Source organism: Bombina bombina, chromosome 4, assembly GCF_027579735.1.
Source record: "Bombina bombina isolate aBomBom1 chromosome 4, aBomBom1.pri, whole genome shotgun sequence".
NCBI classification, from domain to species: Eukaryota; Metazoa; Chordata; class Amphibia; order Anura; family Bombinatoridae; genus Bombina; species Bombina bombina.
In genome coordinates this window covers 506,475,352-506,501,022 of record NC_069502.1, presented here as the reverse complement: position 1 = coordinate 506,501,022, position 25,671 = coordinate 506,475,352, and the positions used below count along the sequence as shown (strand labels likewise).

The following is a 25,671-nucleotide window of genomic DNA, read 5'->3' as shown; positions in this document are numbered from 1 at the left end:
AAAATGGTATATAATATGTGTGGGTACAGTAAATGAGGAAGAGGAAAATTTCAGCTAAACACAAACACCGCAGAAATGTAAAAATAGCCTTGGTCCCAAACGGACAGAAAATGGAAAAGTGCTCTGGTCACTAAGGGGTTAATATAACTGTGTTGGTTATGCAGAACTGGGGAATAAGTAATAAAGGGATTATCTATATTTTTAAACAAAACAATAAACATTCTGGTGTAGACTGTCCCTTTAAGATAAATAAATGTAATTTCTTCATATAACGGCATTCAAAAAGGCAATGGTAAAGGTATACTAACATGTGAAAGTTAATATTAAACCATCAGAAATCTACCATGTAACTTCATCACATCTAGCCCTTAAAAATACCAAATACATTTAAAATATGGATAGTGTTGCTAAACTTTGAAATCTCCTTTCTGCAAAATAAAGGTGCTTTTTTTGCTTTGCATCTTCTACTTTAGCATAAATGAACCCTAAGAAATGTATCTGCTTTTTCATGCATACATTTCTTTCTTCTATGTTTGTGGATTCCACACTCAATCTTTGTCCATGGACAATCAATAATTAATAGCGACTTTATGTGGTCTAAAATTGAGGTAAAATAATATATAGCATTTGTAATTTGTGCATCTTGTCTGTTGCTAAGGTAACAAAAGAACCGGAAGTAGAGTCTGTGTATCCTAGCAAGACAGGACTGCAGTGCGAAAAAAATAGCAAATGGATTAGCATAACCAACTAAATATCAATGTAAATTAAATTTAATATATTTTTAGCTTGTAAAACTGTATACTGACATTGAGATTTTATCATTTTAAAATACAAAGAACATGGAGCACTGTAAACCTGACATACTATTGCCATAAAAAACACGAACAAGCAAAGTAACCATGTGCATTCCAGCTGGATGTAGCACTAATTTAATTCAGCATATGGATAGAAACTTCTGGCTGGTAACAGGAGTTCTGCTGAATGTAATGCATTTTTTTTAACTGAATACTGAAACCAAAATAGTGTGATAGTTCTTATTGTGATTGTGTGCATTTTACAAGCTAGGTTTATTCCTTATTGGTGGGATAGGAAATTAGTAATTGCAAGGATGGTCAGAGTATGGGATCCATTATAAAAAAATACCTCAGAAAGAAAGAAATAACTGTTCTAACAGCCTGCCATCAGCCCTAAAATTTGCTTTACTTGTAAGGCTGTAAGTCTTGAATTTTAACAAATATATTCTATGTAAAAGAGGCAAAAACAATTTCACAGATATAAAAGGGTCTTACTTAAATGATTAAAAATATTCTGCAAAAACTGATATAGAAAGTGCTTACTGGTGGACTGGATTACTTTGAATCTTAAACTGACTTATTACATCGCAAAAAAAAAAAAAACAGTTCAAAGAGGAATAAAAACCTGAAATCTGAAGTGCTAATTTACAACATATCTAAAAATGGCACATTTTTAGAAGTCAAATGATAGTTGAATGAGGAATGTATTTTCATGTGTGTAGACATAATATGATAAAATATTAAATAAATATACTCAAGCATAGTGTTTTACAAAGAAATTATAAAAAAAAAGAAGTGATTCTTCCAAAAAATAGCTAATCAGTAACTATAGACAAAAACACATTTGTTGTAAAGCCAAACAAAAACGAAGATTGCATTGTTTATTCAGTTTGTGGTTCAGCCTGGATTATTTTGTTTAGGAGTAGAACTCTGTATATAAAGCATAACACTAGCAGGTTCTTCAGAATGACAAAATTTACCTTTTGAGCCAAAAATTTATAATTTACCAAACTCAGATGAAATTGGATCAGCGGGCTATCAACTGCCGGCATGAAACCTGTTTCTAATGTTCTGGTGAAACAAAAGTTCCATCTACTCATGTCACTCATTTATAAACTAAAACAAGTTTAATTCCTTTACTTGTATGCTGTGTAAGTCATCTTTTTGTTTTCTTCAATGGATTGTGAAGTACAAGCACTATAAAAATGTTTGTGAGTAACTAATTTATAAACTAAAACAAGTTTCCTTATATGCTGTGTATCCCCCCAACAATAGATTGCAAAGTAGCAGCAGTATAAGAAAAAGACAAAGAAAAGCTAACCGGGGTGGACTCCTTGTGAGTAATTAACTTTACAATTTTATTCCTGTTTTGTTAAATAGAGTTTTGGTTCTCTCTTTCGGAAACATTTCAGAAAAATCACTCATTATGTACAAAAACCTTTAATAAGAGACGGCAAGAACGGAGGGCTTGATGATATCAACTTTGCCTGCTCAAAGCCACTTTTTCTCGCCGACTCTTGCAGGGCTGCCCCGGTGGAATGATTGTAAAAAGGGGCAGTCCCTGTGAGGGGCGAGATGGCTCCAATTAAAAGTATTGGTGCTTACGGGATAGGGACACTTTGCTCCTTAGAGCGAAGTTAGCAGGGAGCAGGGGGAGCACATTAAAATTAAAATTCTGCAGCCAATATATCGCACATTATGCTGCTTTCTGTATAGAGCATCTTACATGTGCCTATATTTTTGTATATATGTGTTTTTCTATTAGGGTTATAATTATTTTGAGTGTTCTGAGAAAAGCTTGCCACCTTTTAGTTGGTGAGAAAAAACTGTGATATCTGCAGTGCGAAAATCTTTATAGAATTACACTGGGATTAGAGAGACATTTTCATATACGCCCATGTTCAGCCCATTTTACGAAAAAAACAACAATTACGCTTTGCATTTTGTATTTATAAGTTCAAATTTCTGTGTGATTTTTGCACATCCAGTGTACTACAATTACGATTTATGCTGTGCATATTTAATTGGATTTATTCCTGTGTAAATTACATAAAATTTTTACTTTTTTGTTAACATACGATTTTTGGTGAATAATTTTGTTACGATTTTTGATGCACCTTAACAATACAATTTTTTCCTGATTATTTTTGTGTGAATGGTTCAAATATTGGTTTTGTATGATGTTTAAAATACGAATTTTGTTGTGCACATTTCACATGAAAATGCAGTATACGCCCCTTAGCGAGACACCCTGTTTTCAGGGTAAAAAGTGGCTTTAGATCATTCCACCAGGGAAATAGGACTGGCAAGCATTCTTTAATAATTTTGCCAGCCCAGAGAGTTTTCAATCATTGAGCCCTAAGTCTCTGTTTTACTCTCAAGAGCAAACAGTTACATGTCAAACCATGTCAGTTCAGCAGCACATGTCCAACCAAATGCCATAAGTAACTTGTGAGGGCTACTCTGATACATTTAAATGGACAGTAATGTAATATTTAAACTTTCATAATTCACATAGAACATTCACATAGAACATGCTATTTTAAACAACTTTCCAATTTACTTTAAATTTGATTTGTTCTCTTGGTATTCTTAGTTGAAAGCTAAACCTAGGTAGACTCATATGCTAAAAAGAAGTGGCAACTGATCTAGTAGAATGAGCCATAATTCTCTGAGGCGGAGACTACCCCGCCATCAAGTAAGCCTTGTGAATCAAAAGCTTTTACCAAGATGCCAAAGAAATGGCAGAGGCTTTCTGACCTTTCCTAGAACCAGAAAAGACAACAAATAGACTAGAAGTCTTCCTGAAATCTTTAGTAGCCTCAACATAGTATTTTAAAGCTCTTACCACATCCAAAGAGTGTAACAATTTCTCAAGAGAATTCTTAGGATTCGGACACAAGGAAGGAATAACAATTTCCCTACTAATGTTGTTAGAATTCACAACCTTAGGAAGAAATTTAAACGAAGTCCGCAAAACAGCCTTATCCTGATGGAAAATCAGAAAAGAAGACTCACAAGAGAGAGCAGACAATTCAGAAACTCTTCTAGCAGAAGAGATAGCTAAAAGGAACAACACTTTCCAAGAAAGTAGTTTAATATCCAAAGAGGAGCCTGTAAAACCTTCAAAACCAAATTAAGACTCCAAGGAGGAGAAATAGATTTAATAACAGGCTTGATACGAACCAAAGCCTGAACAAAACAGTGAATATCAGGAAGTTAAGCAATCTTTCTATGAAATAAAACAGAAAGAGCAGAGATTTGTCCATTCAAAAGTACTTGCAGACAAACTATCCTGAAGACACTGTAAAATTCTAGGAACTCTAAAAGAATGCCAAGAGAATTTATGAGAAGAACACCATGAAATATAGGATTTCTATACCCGATAATAAATCTTCCTTGAAACAGACGTACAAGCCTGCAACATAGTATTAATCACTGAGTCAGAGAAACCTCTATGACTAAGCACTAAATGTTCAATTTCCATTCCTTCAAATTTAGCGACTTGAGATCCTGATGGAAAAATGGCCCTTGAGACAGAAGGTATGGCCTTAAAGGAAGTGGCCAAGGTTGACAACTGGACATCCAGACAAGATCTGCATACAAAAACCTGTGAGGACATGCAGAAATTAGACGAGAGTTGGATTCCGCCGAAGAAAGTACCGTGATACTTCTTTCATTGCTAAAGTATTACGAGTTCCTCCCTGATATGATATTGTCTGTCTGAAAGTGAATGAAACGTTTTCTCTTTAGTAGAGGCCAAGCCTGAAGAGCCCTAAAAATTGCACAGAGTTCTAAGTTATTGATTGGTAACCTCGCCTCTAGAGGATTCCAAACCCCTTGTGCTGTTAGAGATCCCCAGACAGTTCCCCAACCCTTAAAGACTTGCATCTGTTGAGACTACAATACGATGATGATCTAACCACCAAGTCAGTGATATTAGAATGCTGGGATTTAAGAATATCAATTGTGATATCCAAGTATAATCCCTGCACCATTGATTTAGCATGCAAAACTGCAGAGGTCTCATATGAAACAAGCAAAGGGGATTGTGTCCGATGCTGCGGTCATGAGACCTAAAACTTCCATGCACATAGCCACTGAAGGGAATGATCGAGACTGAAGGTTTCGACAGACTGAAACCAATTTCATTCGTCTCTTGTCTGTTAATGACAGAGTCATGGACGCTGAATCTATCTGGAAACCTAAAGAGGTGACCCTTGTTTGAGGAATCAAGAAACTCTTTGGTAAATTGATCCTCCAACCATGTCTTTGGGGAAACAACACTAGTCGATTTGTGTGAGATTCTGCTAAATGAAAAGATTGAGCCAGTACCAAGATATCGTCCAAATAAGGAAAGACTGCAATACCCTGCTCTCTGATTACAGATAGAAGGGCACTGAGTCCCTTCAAAATGATTCTTGGAGCTGTTGCTAGGCCAAATGGAACAGCGACAAATTGGTAATGCTCGTCTAGAAAAGAGAATCTCAGAAACCGATAGTGATATGGATGAATTGGAATGTGAAGATCAGCGTCCTGTAAGTCTATTGTGGACATGTAATGGCCTTGCTGAACAAAAGGCAGAATAATCCTTATAGTCACCATCTTGAAAGTTTGTAACCTTACAAAACGATTCAAAAACTTCAGATCCAGAACTAGTCTGAATGAATTTTCTTTCCTTCGTATAATGAATAGATTTAAATAAAAACCCAGACTCTGTTCCTGAGGCAGAACTGGTATAATCAACCCTGAAAGCTCAAGATCTGAAACACACTTCAGAAAAACCTGAGCTTTCACAGGATTTATTGGCACATGAGAGAGAAAGAATCTTCTCACAGGAGGTCTTATTCTGAAACCTAATTGATACTCTTGAGAGACAATGCTCTGAATCCACTGATTCTGAACAGAATCTGCCCAAATGTTTTTAAATAATTTCAATCTGCCCCCCACCAGTTGAACTAGAATGAGGGCCACACCTTCAGGCAGTCTTGGGGGCTGGCTTTGGTTTCTTATAAGGCTTGGATTTATTCCAACTTGAAGATGGCTTCCAATTGGAACCAGAGTCCTTAGGGGAAGGAGTGGTTTTATGTTCTCTATTCTGATGAAAGGAATGAAAAACGATTAGAAGCTTTAGATTTTTTATCTTGGGGCAAAAAACAACAACTCCCTTCTCCCCAGTAATAGTGGAAATAATAGAATCCAACTGAGAACCAAATAAATTATTACCCTGGAAAGATAGAGATAGTAATCTAGACTTGGATACCATGTCATCATTCCATGATTTAAGCCATTAAGCTCTTCTAGGTAAAATAGCTTAAGACATAGGTTTAACATCAATCTTGATGATATCAAAATAGCATCACAGATAAAATGATTAGCATGTTGAAGCAAATGAACAATGCTAGACAAATCCGGATCTGCTTCCTGTTGTGCTAAGCTATCCAAGCAAAAAGTTGATGCAGCCGCAACAGCCTTAGAAATGGCAGGCTTGAGAATATAACCAGAATATTAATAAGCTTTCCTTAGATAAGATTCAATCTTCCTATCTAAAGCATCCTTAAAAGAAGTACTATCTTCAAAGGAATAATAGTACATCTGGCAAGAGTAGAAATAGCCCCATCAACTTTAGGAACTTTTTCCCAAAACTCCAAATTAGCCACTGGTAAAGGATATAACTTCTTAAACCTAGAAAAAGGATTAAAAGAAGCACCAGGTTTAGACCATTCCTTAGCAATCAAAACAGAGACTACATCTGGAATAGGAAAAACCTAAGGAGCAATCACAGGAGGTTTAAAAACAGAATTTAAACGTTTACTGGTTTTGTTATCAAGAGGACCAGACTCTTTAATACCCAAAGTAACCAATACTTCTTTCAACAAAGACTGAATATATTCAATCTTAAAAAGATAAGAAGATTGATCAATTTCAATGTCTGAAATAGGATCTTCTGAACCAGAGAGATCCTCTTCAGAGGAGGATATTTCAGTATGTTGTCGGTCATTACAAATTTCATCGGTTTTATGAGAAGTTTTAAAATATCTTTTTTTACATGTATTAGAAGGTGGAATAGCAGCCATAGCCTTCTGTATTGCATCAGCAATATAATTTTTCATATCAACAGGGATATCATGTACATTGGATGTTGAGGGAACAACAGAGCTGTACTAGTACTAATAGAAACATTATCGGCATGCAAAAGCTTATCATGACAACTGTTACATAATATAGCCAGATATATAATCTCAGCTTGCTTACAACAGATACAGTTAGCTTTGGTAGAACTGTGTTCAGGCAGCATGGTTCCTACACTAGTTTCTGAGACAGGATCAGACTGAGACATCTTGCAAAATATAGCAGTTTTAGGAATGGGAAAAAATGCATATGCTAAATAGGCAGAAAAGCAAACAGCATAGCCCTCTAGAGTATAAAGAGAGCAAGGAGCATAAAGGAAGTGGGTTAATATAATAAAAAAAATATTTGGCGCTAAGTATGACGCACAATGCAAAGTGAAGTTAAAAACTTTTTGGCTCCAACCAACATCAGGAAATGACGCAACTCACGTCATAACAAGCGCGATGTCAATAAAGATGCAGGAAATGACGAACTTGCGACACTATAGATGCAAATTCGCAACAAAAATTTACACAATAAATAACAGCATGTTGTGCCCTCGCGAGGCTAGATTTGCCCACGAAATTAAAGAAAAACAAGTCAAACTGGAAAAAAAAGAGTAAACCCCAGGTAAGAAAATATTAAAAAAATAACTTCCTAAAACATAATTTCCATACTGAAACTGTTAAACTGCAAAGGGAAATACACAAAGACCTGACTCATGGCAAATATAAGTAAATACATATATTTAAAACTATATATATATATATATATATATATATATTTAAAATTAATGCATAAAGCGCCAAACATAGCTGAGAGTGTCTTAAATAATGATACATACTTACCGGAAGACACCCATCCACATAAAGCAAACAGCCCAACCAGTACTGAAAACTATCAGCTGAGGTAATGGTATATGAAGAGTATATCATCAATCTGAAAAGGGAGATAGGAGATGAATCCCTACGACCGATAACAGAGAACCCTTGAAAAGATTTCCCATGAGTGAAACCAAAAAATTCAACAGGTGATACTCTCTTCACATCCCTCTGACAAACACTGTACTCTGAGAGGAATTGGGCTTCAAAATGCTTAGAAGCGCTTATCATAGAAGAAATCAAGCACAAACTTACTTCACCAACTCCATAGGAGGCAACATTTGTAAAACTAAGGTGTGAGTGTGGTGGGAGGTGTTTTTAGAGGCATTTTGAGGTTTGGGAATCTTTGCCCCCTCCTAGTAGGAATGTATATCACATATGTCACTAGCTCATGGACTCTTGCCATTTACATGAAAGAAATTGGGTTTTTTGTTCCTTTAAACAGCGTATACACAATATTCTAAATAATCCTAAAACATACATTCCTAAACATACATTTATAAAACAAAATCTGCAATAATAATCTGTTGGGGCCTCCTAATAGATTTTATTTTGGCGCAAACTTATTCTTAAATCTTAGCTAGTTGAATTTTGTATAACATTTTAAATAGTCATGAGGAACAAGCTAAAAAAACAAAACTAACTTCCATCTCTGCACATCACATGCATTTTGGAACAAATTTGTCACATTCACTTCTCACATGAATCCAAGTTTGCAGAATTTATTGCTGAGCTAGAACTCGACGTGCTGGCAAATAGAGAAACAATTCATGCATAATATAAACTCTCTAGTCTAACAGAAGTGTTCATGTTACTACGCTTGGCAGAATATTGAATATTCTCGCTGCAGCATCATGAAAGAAGTTTTTTTTTTAATATCTTTGCATGTTTTCCTTAGAGGTTCAATTATTTGGTAACAATATATATATATACTTTACATGTATCAAGTGTGTATGAATGTGCTCACTATTTACAGAGATTGTCAGATAGTTATTGCAATTACTAGGAATCATTATTATTAATGCAATTTGTAAATAAATATTTAATCCACTTGATTAGCATTTTAATGTCTTGTGAAACTTGAAAACAATGACAGGAATAAACTAAAAAAAGAAAAGAAAAAGTGGTGCTTTAAAAAGTAGAACCTCAATGTTCTAAATAGCTTGCTTGGCACTTTTCAAGCAACATTTTGATTAAGTCTACAAAACAACTGCAAGCTAAATAACTTTGGGAGATTGTTTGGAGCTAATTGGTTCTGAATAAAATACCCATAAAACATTGTGATCTTTGAAGACTACATCTCAATTTTCATTTTGGCTGATACTTAAATTCATATATTGTTATTTCTGCTTCAATACATCAAGGTGTTTAATGTTTCTTGTGTGACTGCGTAGGGAAAGCAAGATATGAATGATGGCATTTTAGAAATGCTGCTGTGTTGCTGCATTATATGAAGTTACTTAAAGGGTCAATAAACTGTGATTCTCCATAAAATGTTTAATAAATTATACATAGGTATAATTTCATTGTTAATTTTTTTTGCCTACTTTTCATGTAATTTAACTCTAAGTTGTAGTGATACTGCCCAAGAGAGGCTAGAGTAAATTCCATGAAATGCAGAACCCTGACCAGCCTACATGCTGCACACACATATGTGCAGGAGCTCATTTATATCTGATCGGCATAACAAAAAAAGGTAATAATAAAAAAATAAAAATTCAAGATGCTTTTCAAGGACTGTGTCCCAGGCTGAAGTTAGTTCAAACACTTTTATGTCCCTTTAATAGCTTAAAGGTTCATACAGTTTATTATCAATTTAAAAGCTTAATGGTGCAGACTGAAGCTCTACCTCTTTGTACTGGGGGCTACCCTCTTGGAGCTCAGGTATTCTCAATTTTTGTAACACACACAGATCAGTACTATTACCTAATACAGCTGTGTAAAGTGCTTCATCTTAGGGTGCATGATACAAAACAGGAACTTTACATTTTTTTGCTGTGGCTACATTGCTCTATGCCATTGGTTGGAAACCAATTATGTGTTAAAAGGGACAGATCTATCTAAAATACAGTTGTCTAGTCCTTGATTTGGTCTTTTAATTTAGATATATAACTGTATTAGGCTAAGGGAGACTGAATTCATGGTATCATATTTAGCACTTAAATCAGCAATATATCATATATACATGGAAAAACAGCCATGAAACAAAATGTCATAATTTAGTACTATTTTTATAGGCTAAGAAATCTAACTCCCAGAGTGATTATTAATGGTGTAATAAATGTGTTAAAACACAAAGAGTAAAAGCAGGATTTTGGTGCTGCTTATTTACATAACAATACAAAAAAAATGATTTCTTAGGTTCACCACATGAATTTAAATACTGTGTCATCAAAGTGACAGTAAAGTCCAGCTTAAACTTTAATGATGTCATTTTAAAAAAACTTTCAATTTTACTTTTATTATCAAATGTTGGGTTTCATGTCCCTTTTACTAGTTTATCCAGTTATATCATTTTCTTAATTTAAATTGTTTTACAAACATTATAGGGACATAATAACCAAATGCTGAATCATTTGAAAGTGATGCAGCATAACTGTAAAAGCTGACAAGAATATATCCCCTGAACATCTCTATGTAAGAAAGGAATATAGTTTACCTCAACATTTCTTAACCTTACAGTGACCTGTGAACGGTTATCCTTCAGCTACTGTCAGCTGTTTGTTGGAAAAAGAAAAAAAAACATCAGCCAATCAGTTTAATCAGCGCTGATGTCACACTTTTTTTTACTCTGCTCTCATGAGATTTCACTGAAATCTAATTCAATTTCATAGTAAACTTCCATAAACTGAGGAGGGAATTCTTGGGACTAGCATCCTGATTGGGTGATTATTTCCCTTTACAATGCAATGTGAAATATCTTCCTTTTTTACATAGAGATGTTAGGGTGATATTTTCAAGTCAGCTTTTTAGTGCTATGATGCTTCGCTTTCAAGTGATTCAACATTTGTGTATCATGCATCTTTAAGGTCAGATTTTTAAAAGGATTACAATGACTTAGAAATCAAAGTCAATAATCACCAATGCACACTTTCAATGTGTTTGCATGAAAACTCTGATATATCAGTAAATGTTTCTATACTGTTAACATAAAAGATTGCTCTCAAATTTATTTAATAAATAAGCATAATATTATCCTAGATCTAGCACAGTATTTAAAAAATAAATCAATAATTTATTGACAACTCATATATGTGTTTTACTAAGTATATACTAAATAAATCAATTTAAAACTGTATAATAGCATTAGAGTACCAGAATAATAAATACTTGTAATTGTTGGCATTGTTTTTTTATAAAAATAGGCAAACTGTCAATTTTAATTGGATTTATTATCCCATGATTCATTAAAATGAAATATATGCTATGCCTACTGTCACAATTTAATGTAAGATGCTGACACTTTCATTGAAATGTTGCCATTTCTATATCACTGGTTACTTGGGTCTGAATTGCTGTTACGCAAAACATTAATCGTTAAAAAAATAATAGGCTTTTGGAGCAGTAAATAAAACATGCTCAAAAACTGTAAAATTACAGCATATTTATCTTCTAGAAAATGAGTGGAAAAAAATAGATTACATTAAAAAAAAGGATATAAAAATCATTGGCCTATATAAATGGGATGGGTTATTAACAGATAGATAGATAGATAGATAGATAGATAGATAGATAGATAGATAGATAGATAGATATACTAGATAGACAGACAGACAGATAAGATAGATAGATAGATAGATAGATAGATAGATAGATAGATAGATAGATAGATAGATAGATAGATAGATAGATAGATAGATAGATAGATAGATAGATAGATAGATAGATATACTAGATAGACAGACAGACAGATAAGATAGATAGATAGATAGATAGATAGATAGATAGATAGATAGATAGATAGATAGATAGATGGATAGATAGATAGAAAGATAGATAGATAGATAGCACTTCCCAACCACCAACCATGTCCTGCTCTGTAGTTGGAATGTTTTGAAGCTCTAAGAAAGACTTAAGCTATGTACTTAACCAAATTTGCAAGGGACTTTTATACAAAAAATAGAATGCTCTAACACACTTCATTGTATTTTTCCATTAGAATGTTGCATTCATTTTCAAGGTTTATTAAACAAATATGATGTTTATATATAACTGAATGTGAAATGTGTTTTGAATCAGTTAACACCATATCTACTTTCATATAATGCAGCATTTTTCTTTATGCTTGTTTATGCAACTTATTGTGATAACGTTATTTGGGTAAGTATTTCTTCTATATAAAACTACTTAAAACATCAAAATAGATAGTAAAGAAGCTGTTTTTAAAGCCATTTTCTCTGTATACCAAATCTGTCTTCTAGTAAATACCAAATGAATAGAACTCTCACTTTTTGAGTTTATCCCTGTCCATTGTTAGAACAGTTGAAAATGCATTGCACACTGTTTGTGGGGTTCTAAAATTTCCATACCTTTTAAAAACCATCAATAGTACACAATATATAATTGCATTATAAATCTGGGATTCCCACGCAGAACATTTTTGCAAACCTCCTCAAGCTGTGTTTCAACTGGAGCAGGAGATTCTGGATAATGATATACATATAAGCTTCAGTATGCCTCACTTTCACTTCCCGTAATCTTTTTAAAAATCAAATCCTTCATGCTAGCATGGATATGATTGGTACAGCAAGAGAAACCACATGTTTACAGCTGACTGACACATCAGCAAGTAATAGGTTTCTTACGCTTTTCATAGTGAACCTGGTATAAAACATCCAAACCAGTTATGGTAAGTAAAAAGATGAGGAAACTCTTCTTCTGATTGTGAGTGTATTGAAACACAGTAGATCACTGTATAGAATATTCTCCCACAGAAAAAAACTCCAGTTACAAAGTAAAACCCCCTTGAAGATAGAGAAAAAGATATATATATATATAGATAGATAGATAGATAGATAGATAGATAGATAGATAGATAGATAGATAGATAGATAGATAGATAGATAGATAGATAGACATATAGATTGTAAATATATTTTCTCTTTTCTAATAAAAAAAGTTTTTTTTACCAAATATGTTTCCAAAAATAAGCAAGAAAAGACAGAAAAATATTTCTTACCCACATTTCCTGTTGTGAGATATGAATTCTGAAAATCCATCATTCCCATTCCAACAATATGTATAAAATCTTCAATCACCTGCATTAACTCCACAGACCCATGATAAATCTAAAAAAAATAAGATTGCAATATTATCAGTAAAGATAAGGCTATAAAAATAATGAAATAATCTCTACATTATAACATCCCTATTAATAGGAAACATGTAATGGAACTTTATTAGCATGTATCATAATAATCTCAATCAGTTTATATATTACATATACTGTACATGAGTTATAACATATAAATGCACATTATACTCTGGTCCATGACAACAAATTTAAGATTAAAAAACAACAAATTGTGTTTCAACATTTACTGCAATGCTGACTCTCAGATTCCACTTCAGCGCATATCTTAATAGTGGCTTTACTTTGGCCAGCTGCAGTATCAGTGATTTGTGAGAAATTGGGTGCTGCCATACATCCGATCCATATATAAACTATAATTACTGGTTTGTCACATGGGCAATTAATTTGAAAGGCATGAACTAGCCTCTGCAGCTGTGCTTCATATAAAATAATCCTTTTTTTTTTTTTTTTTAGTAAACTAACAATTCTATACACGAAGAAAAGTAGATACAGCAAATCCTAAAATGATGCATGGGAATATAGTTTTGGAGAATGCTGGTATTTTTAGAAATGTTTTTTAAAACATTATGTGGTCTGCCAAGTATGCATTGGTTATAAGAGATAACTAGTCTGCTGTAATTTGCTTAGATCCAACGAAGGATGTAATATCAAGATAAACATAGCAACCATTTCCAGAAAGCTGCTCTTAATGTTACTATGACAACACAGGATGCCTTGACTCATGGATGTTTAGACAACAGTGATATAGCTTTATTTTACCATTTCTGCTTTGAGTGCTCTTACATTTATGAAATCACATTAAATAGTTGGACAATGCAGAACCATACTATCATGTGCAGCTACTGCATTAACTGAAATACTGATTTGAGAGAATACCAGATACTATTAAGCTCTTAATATATTCATTAACTCATTTTTATGAAGCCATGTATAACAGAGGCATAATAACCCAAAACAGTGCAGATCTTTCCTTTAATAGCTATTTAATATAGCTGCTAGATGACCAACTGATAAAACAGTTATTAGAAGCGTGTATAGTTCTTTTGTTCAAAGTGGCATTTTTAAGTCTAATTTAACATATTTTTTTTACCGCTGCTCTGTTTTCAAAGGGTAGGATTTGCTAATATATTTGATATGTTTGCTGTTAATAAATTTATTTTAATGTAATCTACATTAATAGCGCATTAACTGTAGCTGACCTGAAAAATGGCTTTTAAATTATTCTTGTATTAACTTCTAATTAGAAATATATATTATAATGTTTCACTTCAAAGCAAATCAAACAAGCTGTTGTTTCAAAGAAAAAGGATAATTAGTTTTCTTCCTGTTACGCATAGAGGGGGAGAGCTGATAAAAACGACTTTGTACGGCTGCATTTTTTTTATTACCTTACTGAAATAACCTCAGGCCTTATTTGCATATTAATTTTTCTATATGTTTATGGTAGGTTGATTTCTATATGTTTTGGTAAATTTATCAACCTCTCTATTACATTTATTTCCTTGAACTACAGTGATATCTTTAAAAGTTGGCAACATTAAAATTCTAAGGTGTATCTGTGAAATGTTTATAGGCTCAAAGATAAAGTTGAGTGAGTTTATTTTTCATCAAATCTGAGAGATAATTTTCATCTCTTGCTGCAAGTACATTATTTCAGAATCTGATTTCACTTTTTTTCCAACAACAAATAATCTGACAGAAAACAAAGGTAAATGCCCTTCCCCTGGTTCCCGTAAACCTAAGTACAGGCAAATGTGCTCTTAAAAGGAGAATGTACTCAGGCAAGCATCTAAGAGTTGTATTCAAAGATGCTGCAGGAACACTTTTTCAAATGGCCTAGACTCTCTTCCTCAAAGGTTGATTTCTTCTGCTGCCTTTTGTTTACAAGCAACTATTTCAGATAAATGAGCTAGTTTTAAACACTCCATCAGGTCAAATAGATCATTGGGATATATTAACATATTAAAGTGGAGAACATTTTACAATACAATGTCCCTTTAAAGGGGCATTCTACACCAAAATTGTTATTGTTTAAAAAAATATATAACACCTTTACTACCCTTGTTATATTGATATACTTTATAACAATTAAACCTCTAAATTTCTGCCTGTTTCTAAGCCACTACAGACACCTTCTTATCACATGCTTTTTATTAGTTTTTCCCAACAAGAGACTGATAATTAATGTGGGCCATATAGATAACATCGTGTTCTCTCCCATGAAGTTGTGCAGGACACTGCACTTATTGGCTAAAATGCAAGTCAATAGATAATAAATAAATAGCCATGTGATAAGGGGGCTGTCAGAAGAGGCTTAGATACAAGGTAATCACATAAGTGAAAAATATTTTAATATAACCATGTTGGCTGTGCAAAACTGGGGAATGGGTTATAAAGGGATTATCTATCTTTTTAAACAATAACAATTTCGGAAATGACTGTCTCTTTAACATTGGATAAGTGAACTAGCTATTTTACTGCAGTTTCAGAATATGAGAATTTCAAAGATAAATTGTCAGGATTGGAGATCATTTTTTGAAATTTTAAACAACAATTTCACTTCTGCATCATTTTTTTAAACGCAAAAAACTAGCATTAATCCTTGCTATCATAATCCATTAGTCAGTATCTCTTTAATCTACAAATCCTGTCTGTAAACAAGAAAAAGTTTTCTAAACCTGCAAGCAAATATTTCCTTAAATTTTAAATTAGCATATCCAAAGTTTTTTTTTTTTTTTAAGACATTAGCTACATCCCAACTGTCTATATGTGTTTCTTCTGGTGCACTAAATATGATATTCCTTGGCTTCCTCTGTCAGACTGAACCACATTTTTAGAGCTTCAACTAATTCCAACAATTAAAGGGACACTCAATCAAAATTAAACTTTCATTATTTAGACAGAGCATGCCATTTTAAACAACTTTCCAATTTACTTCCATTAACTAAATGTGCACAGTCTTTTTATATTTAAAATTTTTGAGTCACCAACTCCTACTAAGCATGTGCAAGAATAAGTGGGTATACATTTGTGAATGGCTGATGGCTGTCACATGGTACATGTATGCATTTTTGATTGGCTGATGGATGTCACATGGTACAGGGGGAGTGGAAAAAGACATAACTTTTAAAATTGTCAGAAAAAAATCTACCACTCATTTGAAGTTCAGACTAAGTGATATTGCATTGTCTTGTTATCTTGCATTTGTTGATTATGCAAATCTACTGTGTTGACTGGTCCTTTAATCATGTTTTAAGAGCCCTCCCCCTACAAAACAAACACAAATATTTATAATTAACAATAAATTACTATATATTCACACTGACAGCTCGTGAGGTATTATTCTTTACAGATGGGTGTATAATGTGTTTGTACACATGATTTATTCAACTCTCAGCTCCCTTGGGCTCTGTGACATTGCCCTCTCCTGGATCCACTTTTATCTCTCTAATAGGTCCTTTTCTGTCTCATTTGCTGGTGACTCATCCTCTCCACTGCCTCTGTCTGTTGGAGTACCTCAAGGCTCTGTTCTAGGCCCTCTACTCTTCTCTATTTATACTTCCTCACTGGGTAAACTTATTAGTAGCTATGGCTTCAACTATCACCTCTATGCTGATGATACTCAGATCTACCTATCCACCCCTGCACTCTCTCCTTCTGTCCTTTCCCACATCAGCGGCTGCTTATCTGGCATTTCTTCCTGGATGGCCTCTCACCACCTAAAAATCAACATGTCCAAGACTGAGTTTCTTCTAATCCCCCCAACTAATTCTACTCCAGTTGCTAACTTTACTATCACTGTCGGTGACACCACTATCTCCCCATCACCCCAAGTCCGCTGCCTTGGAGTTACACTCGATTCCAATCTGTCCTTCATACCCCACATCCAATCGCTCTCTTCATCCTGTCACAACCACCTACGCAATATCTCCAAAATTCGTCCTTTTCTGAGTGCTGAAACTACTAAACAGCTAATCCATTCCCTAGCTTGACTACTGTAACAACCTACTAACTGGCCTTCCTCTCTCCCGCCTCTCCCCCCTTCAATCCATCCTAAATGCCTCTGCTAGGCTGATCCATCTCTCCCGACGCTCTGTATCTGCCACACCCCTCTGTAAGTCCCTTCACTGGCTCCCCATTCACAGCAGAATTAAATTCAAAATTCTCACTCTGACCTACAAAGCCCTTACCAATGCAGTCCCCCATACCTGTCCTCAACAGATATACAAATATACTCCAGTCCGTCCCATAAGATCCAACAATGATCTACTCCTTGCCTCTTTTACCATCACCTCCTCTCATGCTAGACTACAGGACTTTTCTCGTGCGGCACCAACCCTCTGGAACGCACTTCCTCATGCTGTCAGACTTTCCCCCAACCTCTCCTCCTTTAAACGCTCCCTAAAGACCTTCTTGTTCAGGGAAGCCTATCACCAAATCAGTAACTAATGAATTCCATTTGCCTAATAGTTGCCCTCATCTAACTTCACACTAACATCATTCCCACCTTTGCAGTCCCCACCTCCTGTTTCTCACCCTCCTACCCATTTAGATTGTAAGTTCCCACGGGAACAGGGCTCCCAATTCCTCCTGTATTTGTTTGTTAAATTTTGTCTGGTGTCTCATATTGTACTGTTCTTTTATCTTTGTTACCTATGAACAGCGCTGCGGAATCTGTTGGCGCTTTATAAATAAAGAATAATAATAATAATAATAATAAAATGTGTTAATGGGGGTCAACCCCTTCCTGATCTTGCCCTCTCAAGTTTCATGTTTGGCCAAACTGTAGGAAAGGAAGAATTTCCCTTGCAGCAAATTCACATGATGACACACATTTTTTGTTACAGATTGGTCTGAACTAAACCTGAGTCAAGTGAAAAAAAAAGTGTCTTAGACAGAAAAGACAGGGTTAAAAAAAAAAAAAGTACAAACAGTATGTGTAGCAACATCAGTAGTGAGACAAAAGCCAATCATGAAATGCAGATGTATGTGAAGGTCACAAGAACCTAAAAATACAAAGCCACAAAATAGAAGTGACAAAATTCAGAAAACGGTCTTGTATGTTCAATGGGAGAAGTCAAGCAAAGATCCTGTAGAGGAAACAGTTCAGAGGAACCAAGAAGTCATATTATGAGAATAATATCTGAAATATAAATATTAGAACACTGAGTGGTAAAGATGCTCTAGGCCATTGGCCCTAAATAAATGTTAGGTTTCAGAGAAAAGAAAAAAAAAGTTATCAAATAGTCAATAAAGATCTTTCACCATTGGAGGAGGAAATCACCCCACTGAGAGAAGTGGTTGCTTTAAAAAGTAAAAAGAGGAAGGAAACCAATTCCCTATACTTGATAAAGCCTATGAACTGAAAATAATGAACTCAGAAGCCAACTAGAAAAAAAACTGCAGACAAATCAATGGTGCCTAAACACCAAAACCCCATTTAAACTACATTCAAAACAAGCTGCTGGGTAGAGATGGCAAAAGGGACAACATTTTTTATAGGAGAATGTAATACTGTAGAAAAAGGGTAAATAAAAGGCTAATATGACAATAACACATCCAAAAAGAAGAAAGAAAAAAAGCCACATGCATGTTCCTTGTCCACATTACTGTGGGGTTCTGGAAATCTTGTAAAGCAATTGATATACACCATGTAGTCCAGTTGGAGACGGGAAAAATGCCCTTAATGGGAAATAGATTATATTGCAATGTTACATTAGGTTCTAGAAAACAAATTAAATTGCAATGCTACAATGGATAGGTCAAAAGACTCAACATGCATTAAGGGTGTTCCTAAAATAAAGGTGAAAATTGTAAAACTATGGTAAAATAGCATGTTACTAAAATGAAAAAAACACATATGGTATCAGCGTGTGCAATATCAGCATCAAGTTATTTTTCTTAAAGTTGTTTTGAAATATAGAAGAAAAAATGTGGAGTGGAGTTAAATGTATCTATAGCCAGAAATAACAACTAAGCTAACTAGATCACACGCAAAAAGGGGACCATTATTTTTTTAAATAGCAAAATGTGATATGATTTGGGGAATTGTATGAAAGGAAGTACTGTGCAAGTAGTAGCCAATCTAATGCTTAGTAATTATCTACTCAACTGAATTTGATGATTTTCCTAAAGCAACAAAATTAAAAAGAAAACAACTGAGAAGGCAGATATAGGAAAGGTTAAAGTACACTGAACATTTCTGAATGTGTTTCTGCCATCTGCAATGATCTACTTTATGTGCTATTACAATATAAAGTGAGAGGAAATTAATTTCGCCTGAATTGTTACTTCTTGATTTTCTAGGCATGTTGTGCCTGCAGAAGAAAGAAATACTTTAGGCCAACTGTTAAGTAGGATGTTTCAATCTTCCCAGACTTTTCAGACTGGGAAGATTGAGAGCCAATCGTGAGCAAGTGGGAGGCGGCATTGCACACTCATTGCATAGTGTACAATGATAAATGTGGTCAGCATATTGCTGCCCTCTAGAGGCAATGCCAGGAGATTTCCTCCCCTGTCTATCTGGCTCATGATAAATCCGGCCATATGACTTAACAAGGTCACACTGTTTCATCCTTTTATCTTACTCACAGGAAGGATCCACAAAGCCTTATTCTGCCTAACACATGTATTTATTAAAAAGAATACATTTTATTTTTCTACACTTTTCTGAAAAGAATGTGGTATAAGAATACGTTTATGAACAAGGAATAATAGTTTTTATATTGAAAATGGTTCCCCTTCATTTATATAGAGATAAGTGAAAGATTTGATCAAAAAGGGTTATTAAAAAATAAAACAGAATAGTTCTTGCAATCTTTTGAAACATAGCTTTGTCTTAGTTTTACTGACATAACAGAAGCAACTAGCACAAAACAGCTTATTTTAGCTATTCAGTTTCTGTAAAATAAGTAAAAAAAAAAAAAAAGCAATAGGCATGGTTAGCATTTAAAAAATAATAAATGTAGTGTTATATTTTTTACTTTAGGAATTATAACTGCCCAGGGAGTCATCAGAATTTGAAAAAAAATCTTAAATTTTGATATAAAAATAAAATAAAAAGATGATTTGGGATGTAAGTTGGGTTTGAGTTTGGTAACATATTATGTATAAAAGCTTTACAATTACTTGTATTATCAATTACATTGCTATGGAAACTATTTTTAAGGGAGTAATAAACAAGATTAACTTCAAGATACTAATGCATACTAGCCAGCACTTAAGATTTTCGTGAAATAATAATTTTATAATTGAAAATGGTTGCATATTACTCTTTACATTAAACCTGCAATCTTACCTGTTGAGCATCTTCCCATTTTTCCTTGTTTTCTTCATCTAGGAGATTGCTAACTACTTGAAAGAAATTCTGAAAAAAAAAAAAAAATGTTTTATTAATCTATGCGTAATAAAAAAATGATGGACTTAAAGGAATAGTTTAGTTGAAATTAAACTTTAATGATTCAGATAGATCACACAATTTTAAAAAACCATGAGTCAGATTCTGGGAACTGATGGCTATCCACTAACTTTTGCAGATATAGCAAATAAATTTGATCTTGGGGCACGTGAATTTTATGCTTACCTTCAAGTTAGACATTTCCTTCAAGAGTTACTTAGAAACTATGGAAATAATTGGTCAATAGGTGAACTACAGCCCAGGATATCTATTTATGCATCAGGACTGTACGTAATCTCCCCATTATACTTACTTCTACTTCAGAAAGCCTCTAGTTTGCAGGTCAGTGACATGGTAGTAAAATGGTCCACCCAATTCGCTGATATAAACGAACAAACTATTGTTGGAGGTTTTAAATTAATTCAACAGAGCTGGTTGCCAACAGTGTGGAGAGAATCCCAGATAAAAATTGCGCTTCAGACGTATTTTACCCCGGGCGCACTAAATGGTATAACTCAAAGGTTTTATGTTCTAGATGCTTGATAACAGATGCAGATCTATTTCATTGTCTCTGGGGATGTCCAAATATTTTCCAATTTTGGAAAAAGATCTCATATTGGATGAATACAGTTCTGAAGTTGGAATACGACTTGTTACCCATTGAGATTTTTTTCTTGGTACAATTTCAAGGTATAAGTAAAAATTTTGGTCTCTTAAACACAATTATACTAACAGCACGTAATCTTATCCTTAAATTATGGAAGGCATGTGTAGCACCTAAATTTTCACAGTTTAAAACGGCCTTAATGAATCAATTTACGATGGAGCAGTTCAATATTCCATATCCACAAGAAGAGCATGTGGTTGTATTTTTCAGAAAATGGGAAAAGTTTGTCTTTTCCTTGCCCTTGGTATTCCAAAAAAAAATGATGAAACCATTTAGTGAGTCTGAGTTTTTTTTAATTAACATCTTGTTGGGCCGTTTTCCGCAAGAATGGGCTTTGAGTGATGAGTAAAGGGTTTGGGGGGTCCAGCAGACCGAATGGGCGGACCTTCTTTCCTTTTTTTTTTTTTTCTCTTCTTACCCCATCCCATTTTATCTTGGTGTGTCGTGTTGTGTAGTGGTGTGTCCTGTCTTGTTGTGTTTTGTTATGTTTTGCTTTATTTTGTTCCGTTCTGTTTTGTTTGTTCGATTTTCGTTTTTTATTTTTTGCTTCTTGTGTATCGTTGGCTTAGGAGGATTTTATTTCATAATTGAAAAGGGGAAAATAAGAAACAATAAGATACATCTATATGAAATTGGAAATTTAACTGTCTGATATGTACTTCCCCTGTGACATGTATCAGTTTTATGATAGGAGTTTTGGTGGTAGTAAGTGCGCTAAAAGAAAGCTAAAGGTATCCAATTGTTAAAGCAAATATTAAGTGTATCCAGTATATATATAAAGGAGTTAAAAATATATATAACAATGTGCAAAGTGTAATGCGTGTATTAGGATTCTGCAGTCCTATTGACAAAAAAGAGAGGGGGTGTGGGGGGGAAATGAGAAGATCTATACAAAAATAACAGTGTCCGTGAAAAAATGTAGTGGTATTTAGATATCTTACTTAAGGAAGATGATAGTGAAGCGTTCTATCAATAGTGTACTAATGATAAAAATAAAGTCAAAATATGTGACAATTAGCAGTGTGACCATATATTTATGTAATACTAAAAAGTATCAGGCAAAATGTTAGTGTGTGTTAAAAAGAAACAATGCGTTAAACTTTAGTGAAAAAAACTAAATATATCTAAAAAAAATTCCCTTGCAGCCTAAATCATATATCAAAAATATTTAATTATACACAATCACAATCAAATTGGAACTTAAAACAAAGGGACATCTCCCCAGATTAAAAATAATAAAATCAGAATTTAAGCAAGTAGAGATTCCATACTAGATACTTAGTAAGCAAACTTAGCTGAGGAAATGTGTTAATAATCCACTGTGTTATGCAGAGAGAAACAGTCTCTTATAGCATCAGAACCTTTTTTTGTCGTTGCTTTATAAATAGGTTTTACCGACCAAGTTCAAGGTTTAGGAAATGTGTAGACTTCTTATAGCACAATACAGTCATTAAACTTTATTGATCTTAATGCTTTAAGATTCTTTCTACTTACTTCACCACTCATGTGGCACGGATATCCTCTGTTCAGCTCCAAGTTTCCAAACTGAGTCAGTGCGCCGCGTGTGTCTCGGCGTCTGACGTCATCGGCAAACTTCAACTGCTGTTACCGTGATAATCGGCTTTCTGGATATTGGAATCACAGGTTGTTTTGGAGATAATCACTCTATGTATTTCCAACGGAGGTAATTCCCTGCACTTAGTGCTGATTGCACGCAGGAAAAAAGGAGGATGTTGAAGAATGTAGATAACCCGGGTTAATAAGTAAAGTTGAGAAAATCCTTAGATGTAGAATGTCCTCATTCAAGTAGTAATATGTCAGATAACACAGCCACTCAGATCAAGCTCCCTGGCGAGCGAAACGCGTTGATCTGAGTGGCTGTGTTATCTGACATATTACTACTTGAATGAGGACATTCTACATCTAAGGATTTTCTCAACTTTACTTATTAACCCGGGTTATCTACATTCTTCAACATCCTCCTTTTTTCCTGCGTGCAATCAGCACTAAGTGCAGGGAATTACCTCCGTTGGAAATACATAGAGTGATTATCTCCAAAACAACCTGTGATTCCAATATCCAGAAAGCCGATTATCACGGTAACAGCAGTTGAAGTTTGCCGATGACGTCAGACACCGAGATACACGCGGCGCACTAACTCAGTTTGGAAACTTGGAGCTGAACAGAGGATATCTGTGCCACACGAGTGGTGAAGTAAGTAGAAAGAATCTTAAAACATTAAGATCAATAAAGTTTAATGACTGTATTGTGCAATAAGAAGTCTACACATTTCCTAAACCTTGAACTTGGTCGGTAAAACCTATTTATAAAGCAACGACAAAAAAGGTTCTGATGCTATAAGAGACTGTTTCTCTCTGCATAACACAGTGGATTATTGACACATTTCCTCAGCTAAGTTTGCTTACTAAGTATCTAGTATGGAATCTCTACTTGCTTAAATTCTGATTTTATTATTTTTAATCTGGGGAGACGTCCCTTTGTTTTAAGTTCCAATTTGATTGTGATTGCGTATAATTAAATATTTTTGATATATGATTTAGGCTGCAAGGGAATTTTTTTTAGATATATTTAGTTTTTTTCACTAAAGTTTAACGCATTGTTTCTTTTTAACACACACTAACATTTTGCCTGATACTTTTTAGTATTACATAAATATATGGTCACACTGCTAATTGTCACATATTTTGACTTTATTTTTATCATTAGTACACTATTGATAGAACGCTTCACTATCATCTTCCTTAAGTAAGATATCTAAATACCACTACATTTTTTCATGGACACTGTTATTTTTGTATAGATCTTCTCATTTCCCCCCCACACCCCCTCTCTTTTTTGTCAATAGGACTGCGGAATCCTAATACACGCATTACACTTTGCACATTGTTATATATATTTTTTAACTCCTTTATATATATACTGGATACACTTAATATTTGCTTTAACAATTGGATACCTTTAGCTTTCTTTTAGCGCACTTACTACCACCAAAACCCCTACCACATTTGAAAAGATAGAAGGATCTTTTCTCCCTTGTAAGTTGTGTGGTATCCCGTTTATTAACCAGCGCTCTGCTTAAACACTTTTTTAATGTATCAGTTTTATGTCATTGATTATATTACGATATTTATTGATATCTTGCATATTGTTATTACCCTGTATCTTGTTGTAATATGCTTTTAATTTATTTTTCTGTATTGTTATTATTTTTTCTCATTATATAAATAAATAAAAATAAAAGAACTCTACTACTTGCACACAATCTAAGTAGTGCACCAACCACCAACGACTAAGCGCTTGATTACGGCTGGCGCAATATCGTTTGCACATGAGCGATATCAGGTTTTCGCAGCCCTTTGCGCAAAAGTTAAATTCCGCTAGCAAGTAAATTCGAATGATTTTGCACAATCGCAATTTACACTAGAATGATTACCTCAGAGCTCTGGTTAACTGTTTTACTAAGCATAAAAAGTGTCACAAAACACATCAAAAATACGTTTAAATAGATACCAAAATAGCAAGAGTATTGCACTGAGCAATGATACTTTTTTTATTGGACTAACTATACATTTATAAGTTGATAAGCTTTCATAAGAATTCCTTCCTTTCTCAAGTCTAAAGGAAAACTGACCAATTCAATGGAATTTACAGATTATATATTGAAACAAAGGATGGCTAAAATGTAAAAGTGTTACAGAGGTCGGAGTGCAGGGAGAGGAGGGAGTGTCGTAAAAATCATGAGGGGGACTTAGGTGACAGAGGCAGACGGTGTTCAGAGTAGGAGAACAGACAGGGGAAATATATAGTTTTACATAGAGCATATAATGACAAAAATATACATCAACATAGAATCAATATTTATAAAGATGTGAAATTATGTATACAGGGGGAATATAAGATAGTCACAAAAAGAGGAAATAATAATAATGTCAAAAGTGTGGACATAGGCTTACCTGTGTACTTATGTATAAAAAGTGTGGAATACACTATGTAATTGACTATATGAAAGTACATTACAAAAAAGTTTGATAATGTGCTAAGAACCCAGAGTCTGCATTTAGTCCAGAATTTAGCCAGTTGAAGTGCATTGTCATATATATAAAGTATATATATATACACACACACATAGAGAGATAAGCGCACTAACAGGAACAACCAGCTAAGTAACCAGTTGCACCCAGATGGTAAATCGCCATAGAACAGGCTAACAATGGTATTGAGCTGGTTGTTCATTCCTGGGATTGTGTTTCTCTCTGTGAGTATCTAGTCTCCCTATGGGAAAAAGGGGAATCCAGACGTGGACTCCTTGCTCAGTGTGCTTAGAGGAACATGGTTACACCTCATTGATGAGGACCAATGAAGGCTGAAATGATCATCTGGGGTTGCTGTGTTCCTTGTTCAGAGAGGAATTGCCTGGTATTTGGGCGCTGGACTGACCATAATAGGTGGGATCAGACTGATATATTACAGGAAGTTCTACTCTGTGA

The 25,671-nt window shown here is 34.3% G+C and overlaps 1 protein-coding gene across 1 annotated transcript in view; it reads right to left on the bottom strand.

The window, feature by feature from the left end:
* The window catches only part of ADGRB3 (adhesion G protein-coupled receptor B3), a 1,326,607-nt gene that overhangs the window by 606,336 nt on the left and 694,600 nt on the right, over window positions 1–25,671 (bottom strand). Inside the window, exons 10-11 of the mRNA XM_053710414.1 lie at window positions 20,398–20,466; window positions 12,966–13,074 (exon numbers count right to left, since the gene is read on the bottom strand). Of these exons, the coding sequence (XP_053566389.1) occupies window positions 12,966–13,074; window positions 20,398–20,466 (178 nt within the window). The remainder of the gene's footprint in view (window positions 1–12,965; window positions 13,075–20,397; window positions 20,467–25,671) is intronic.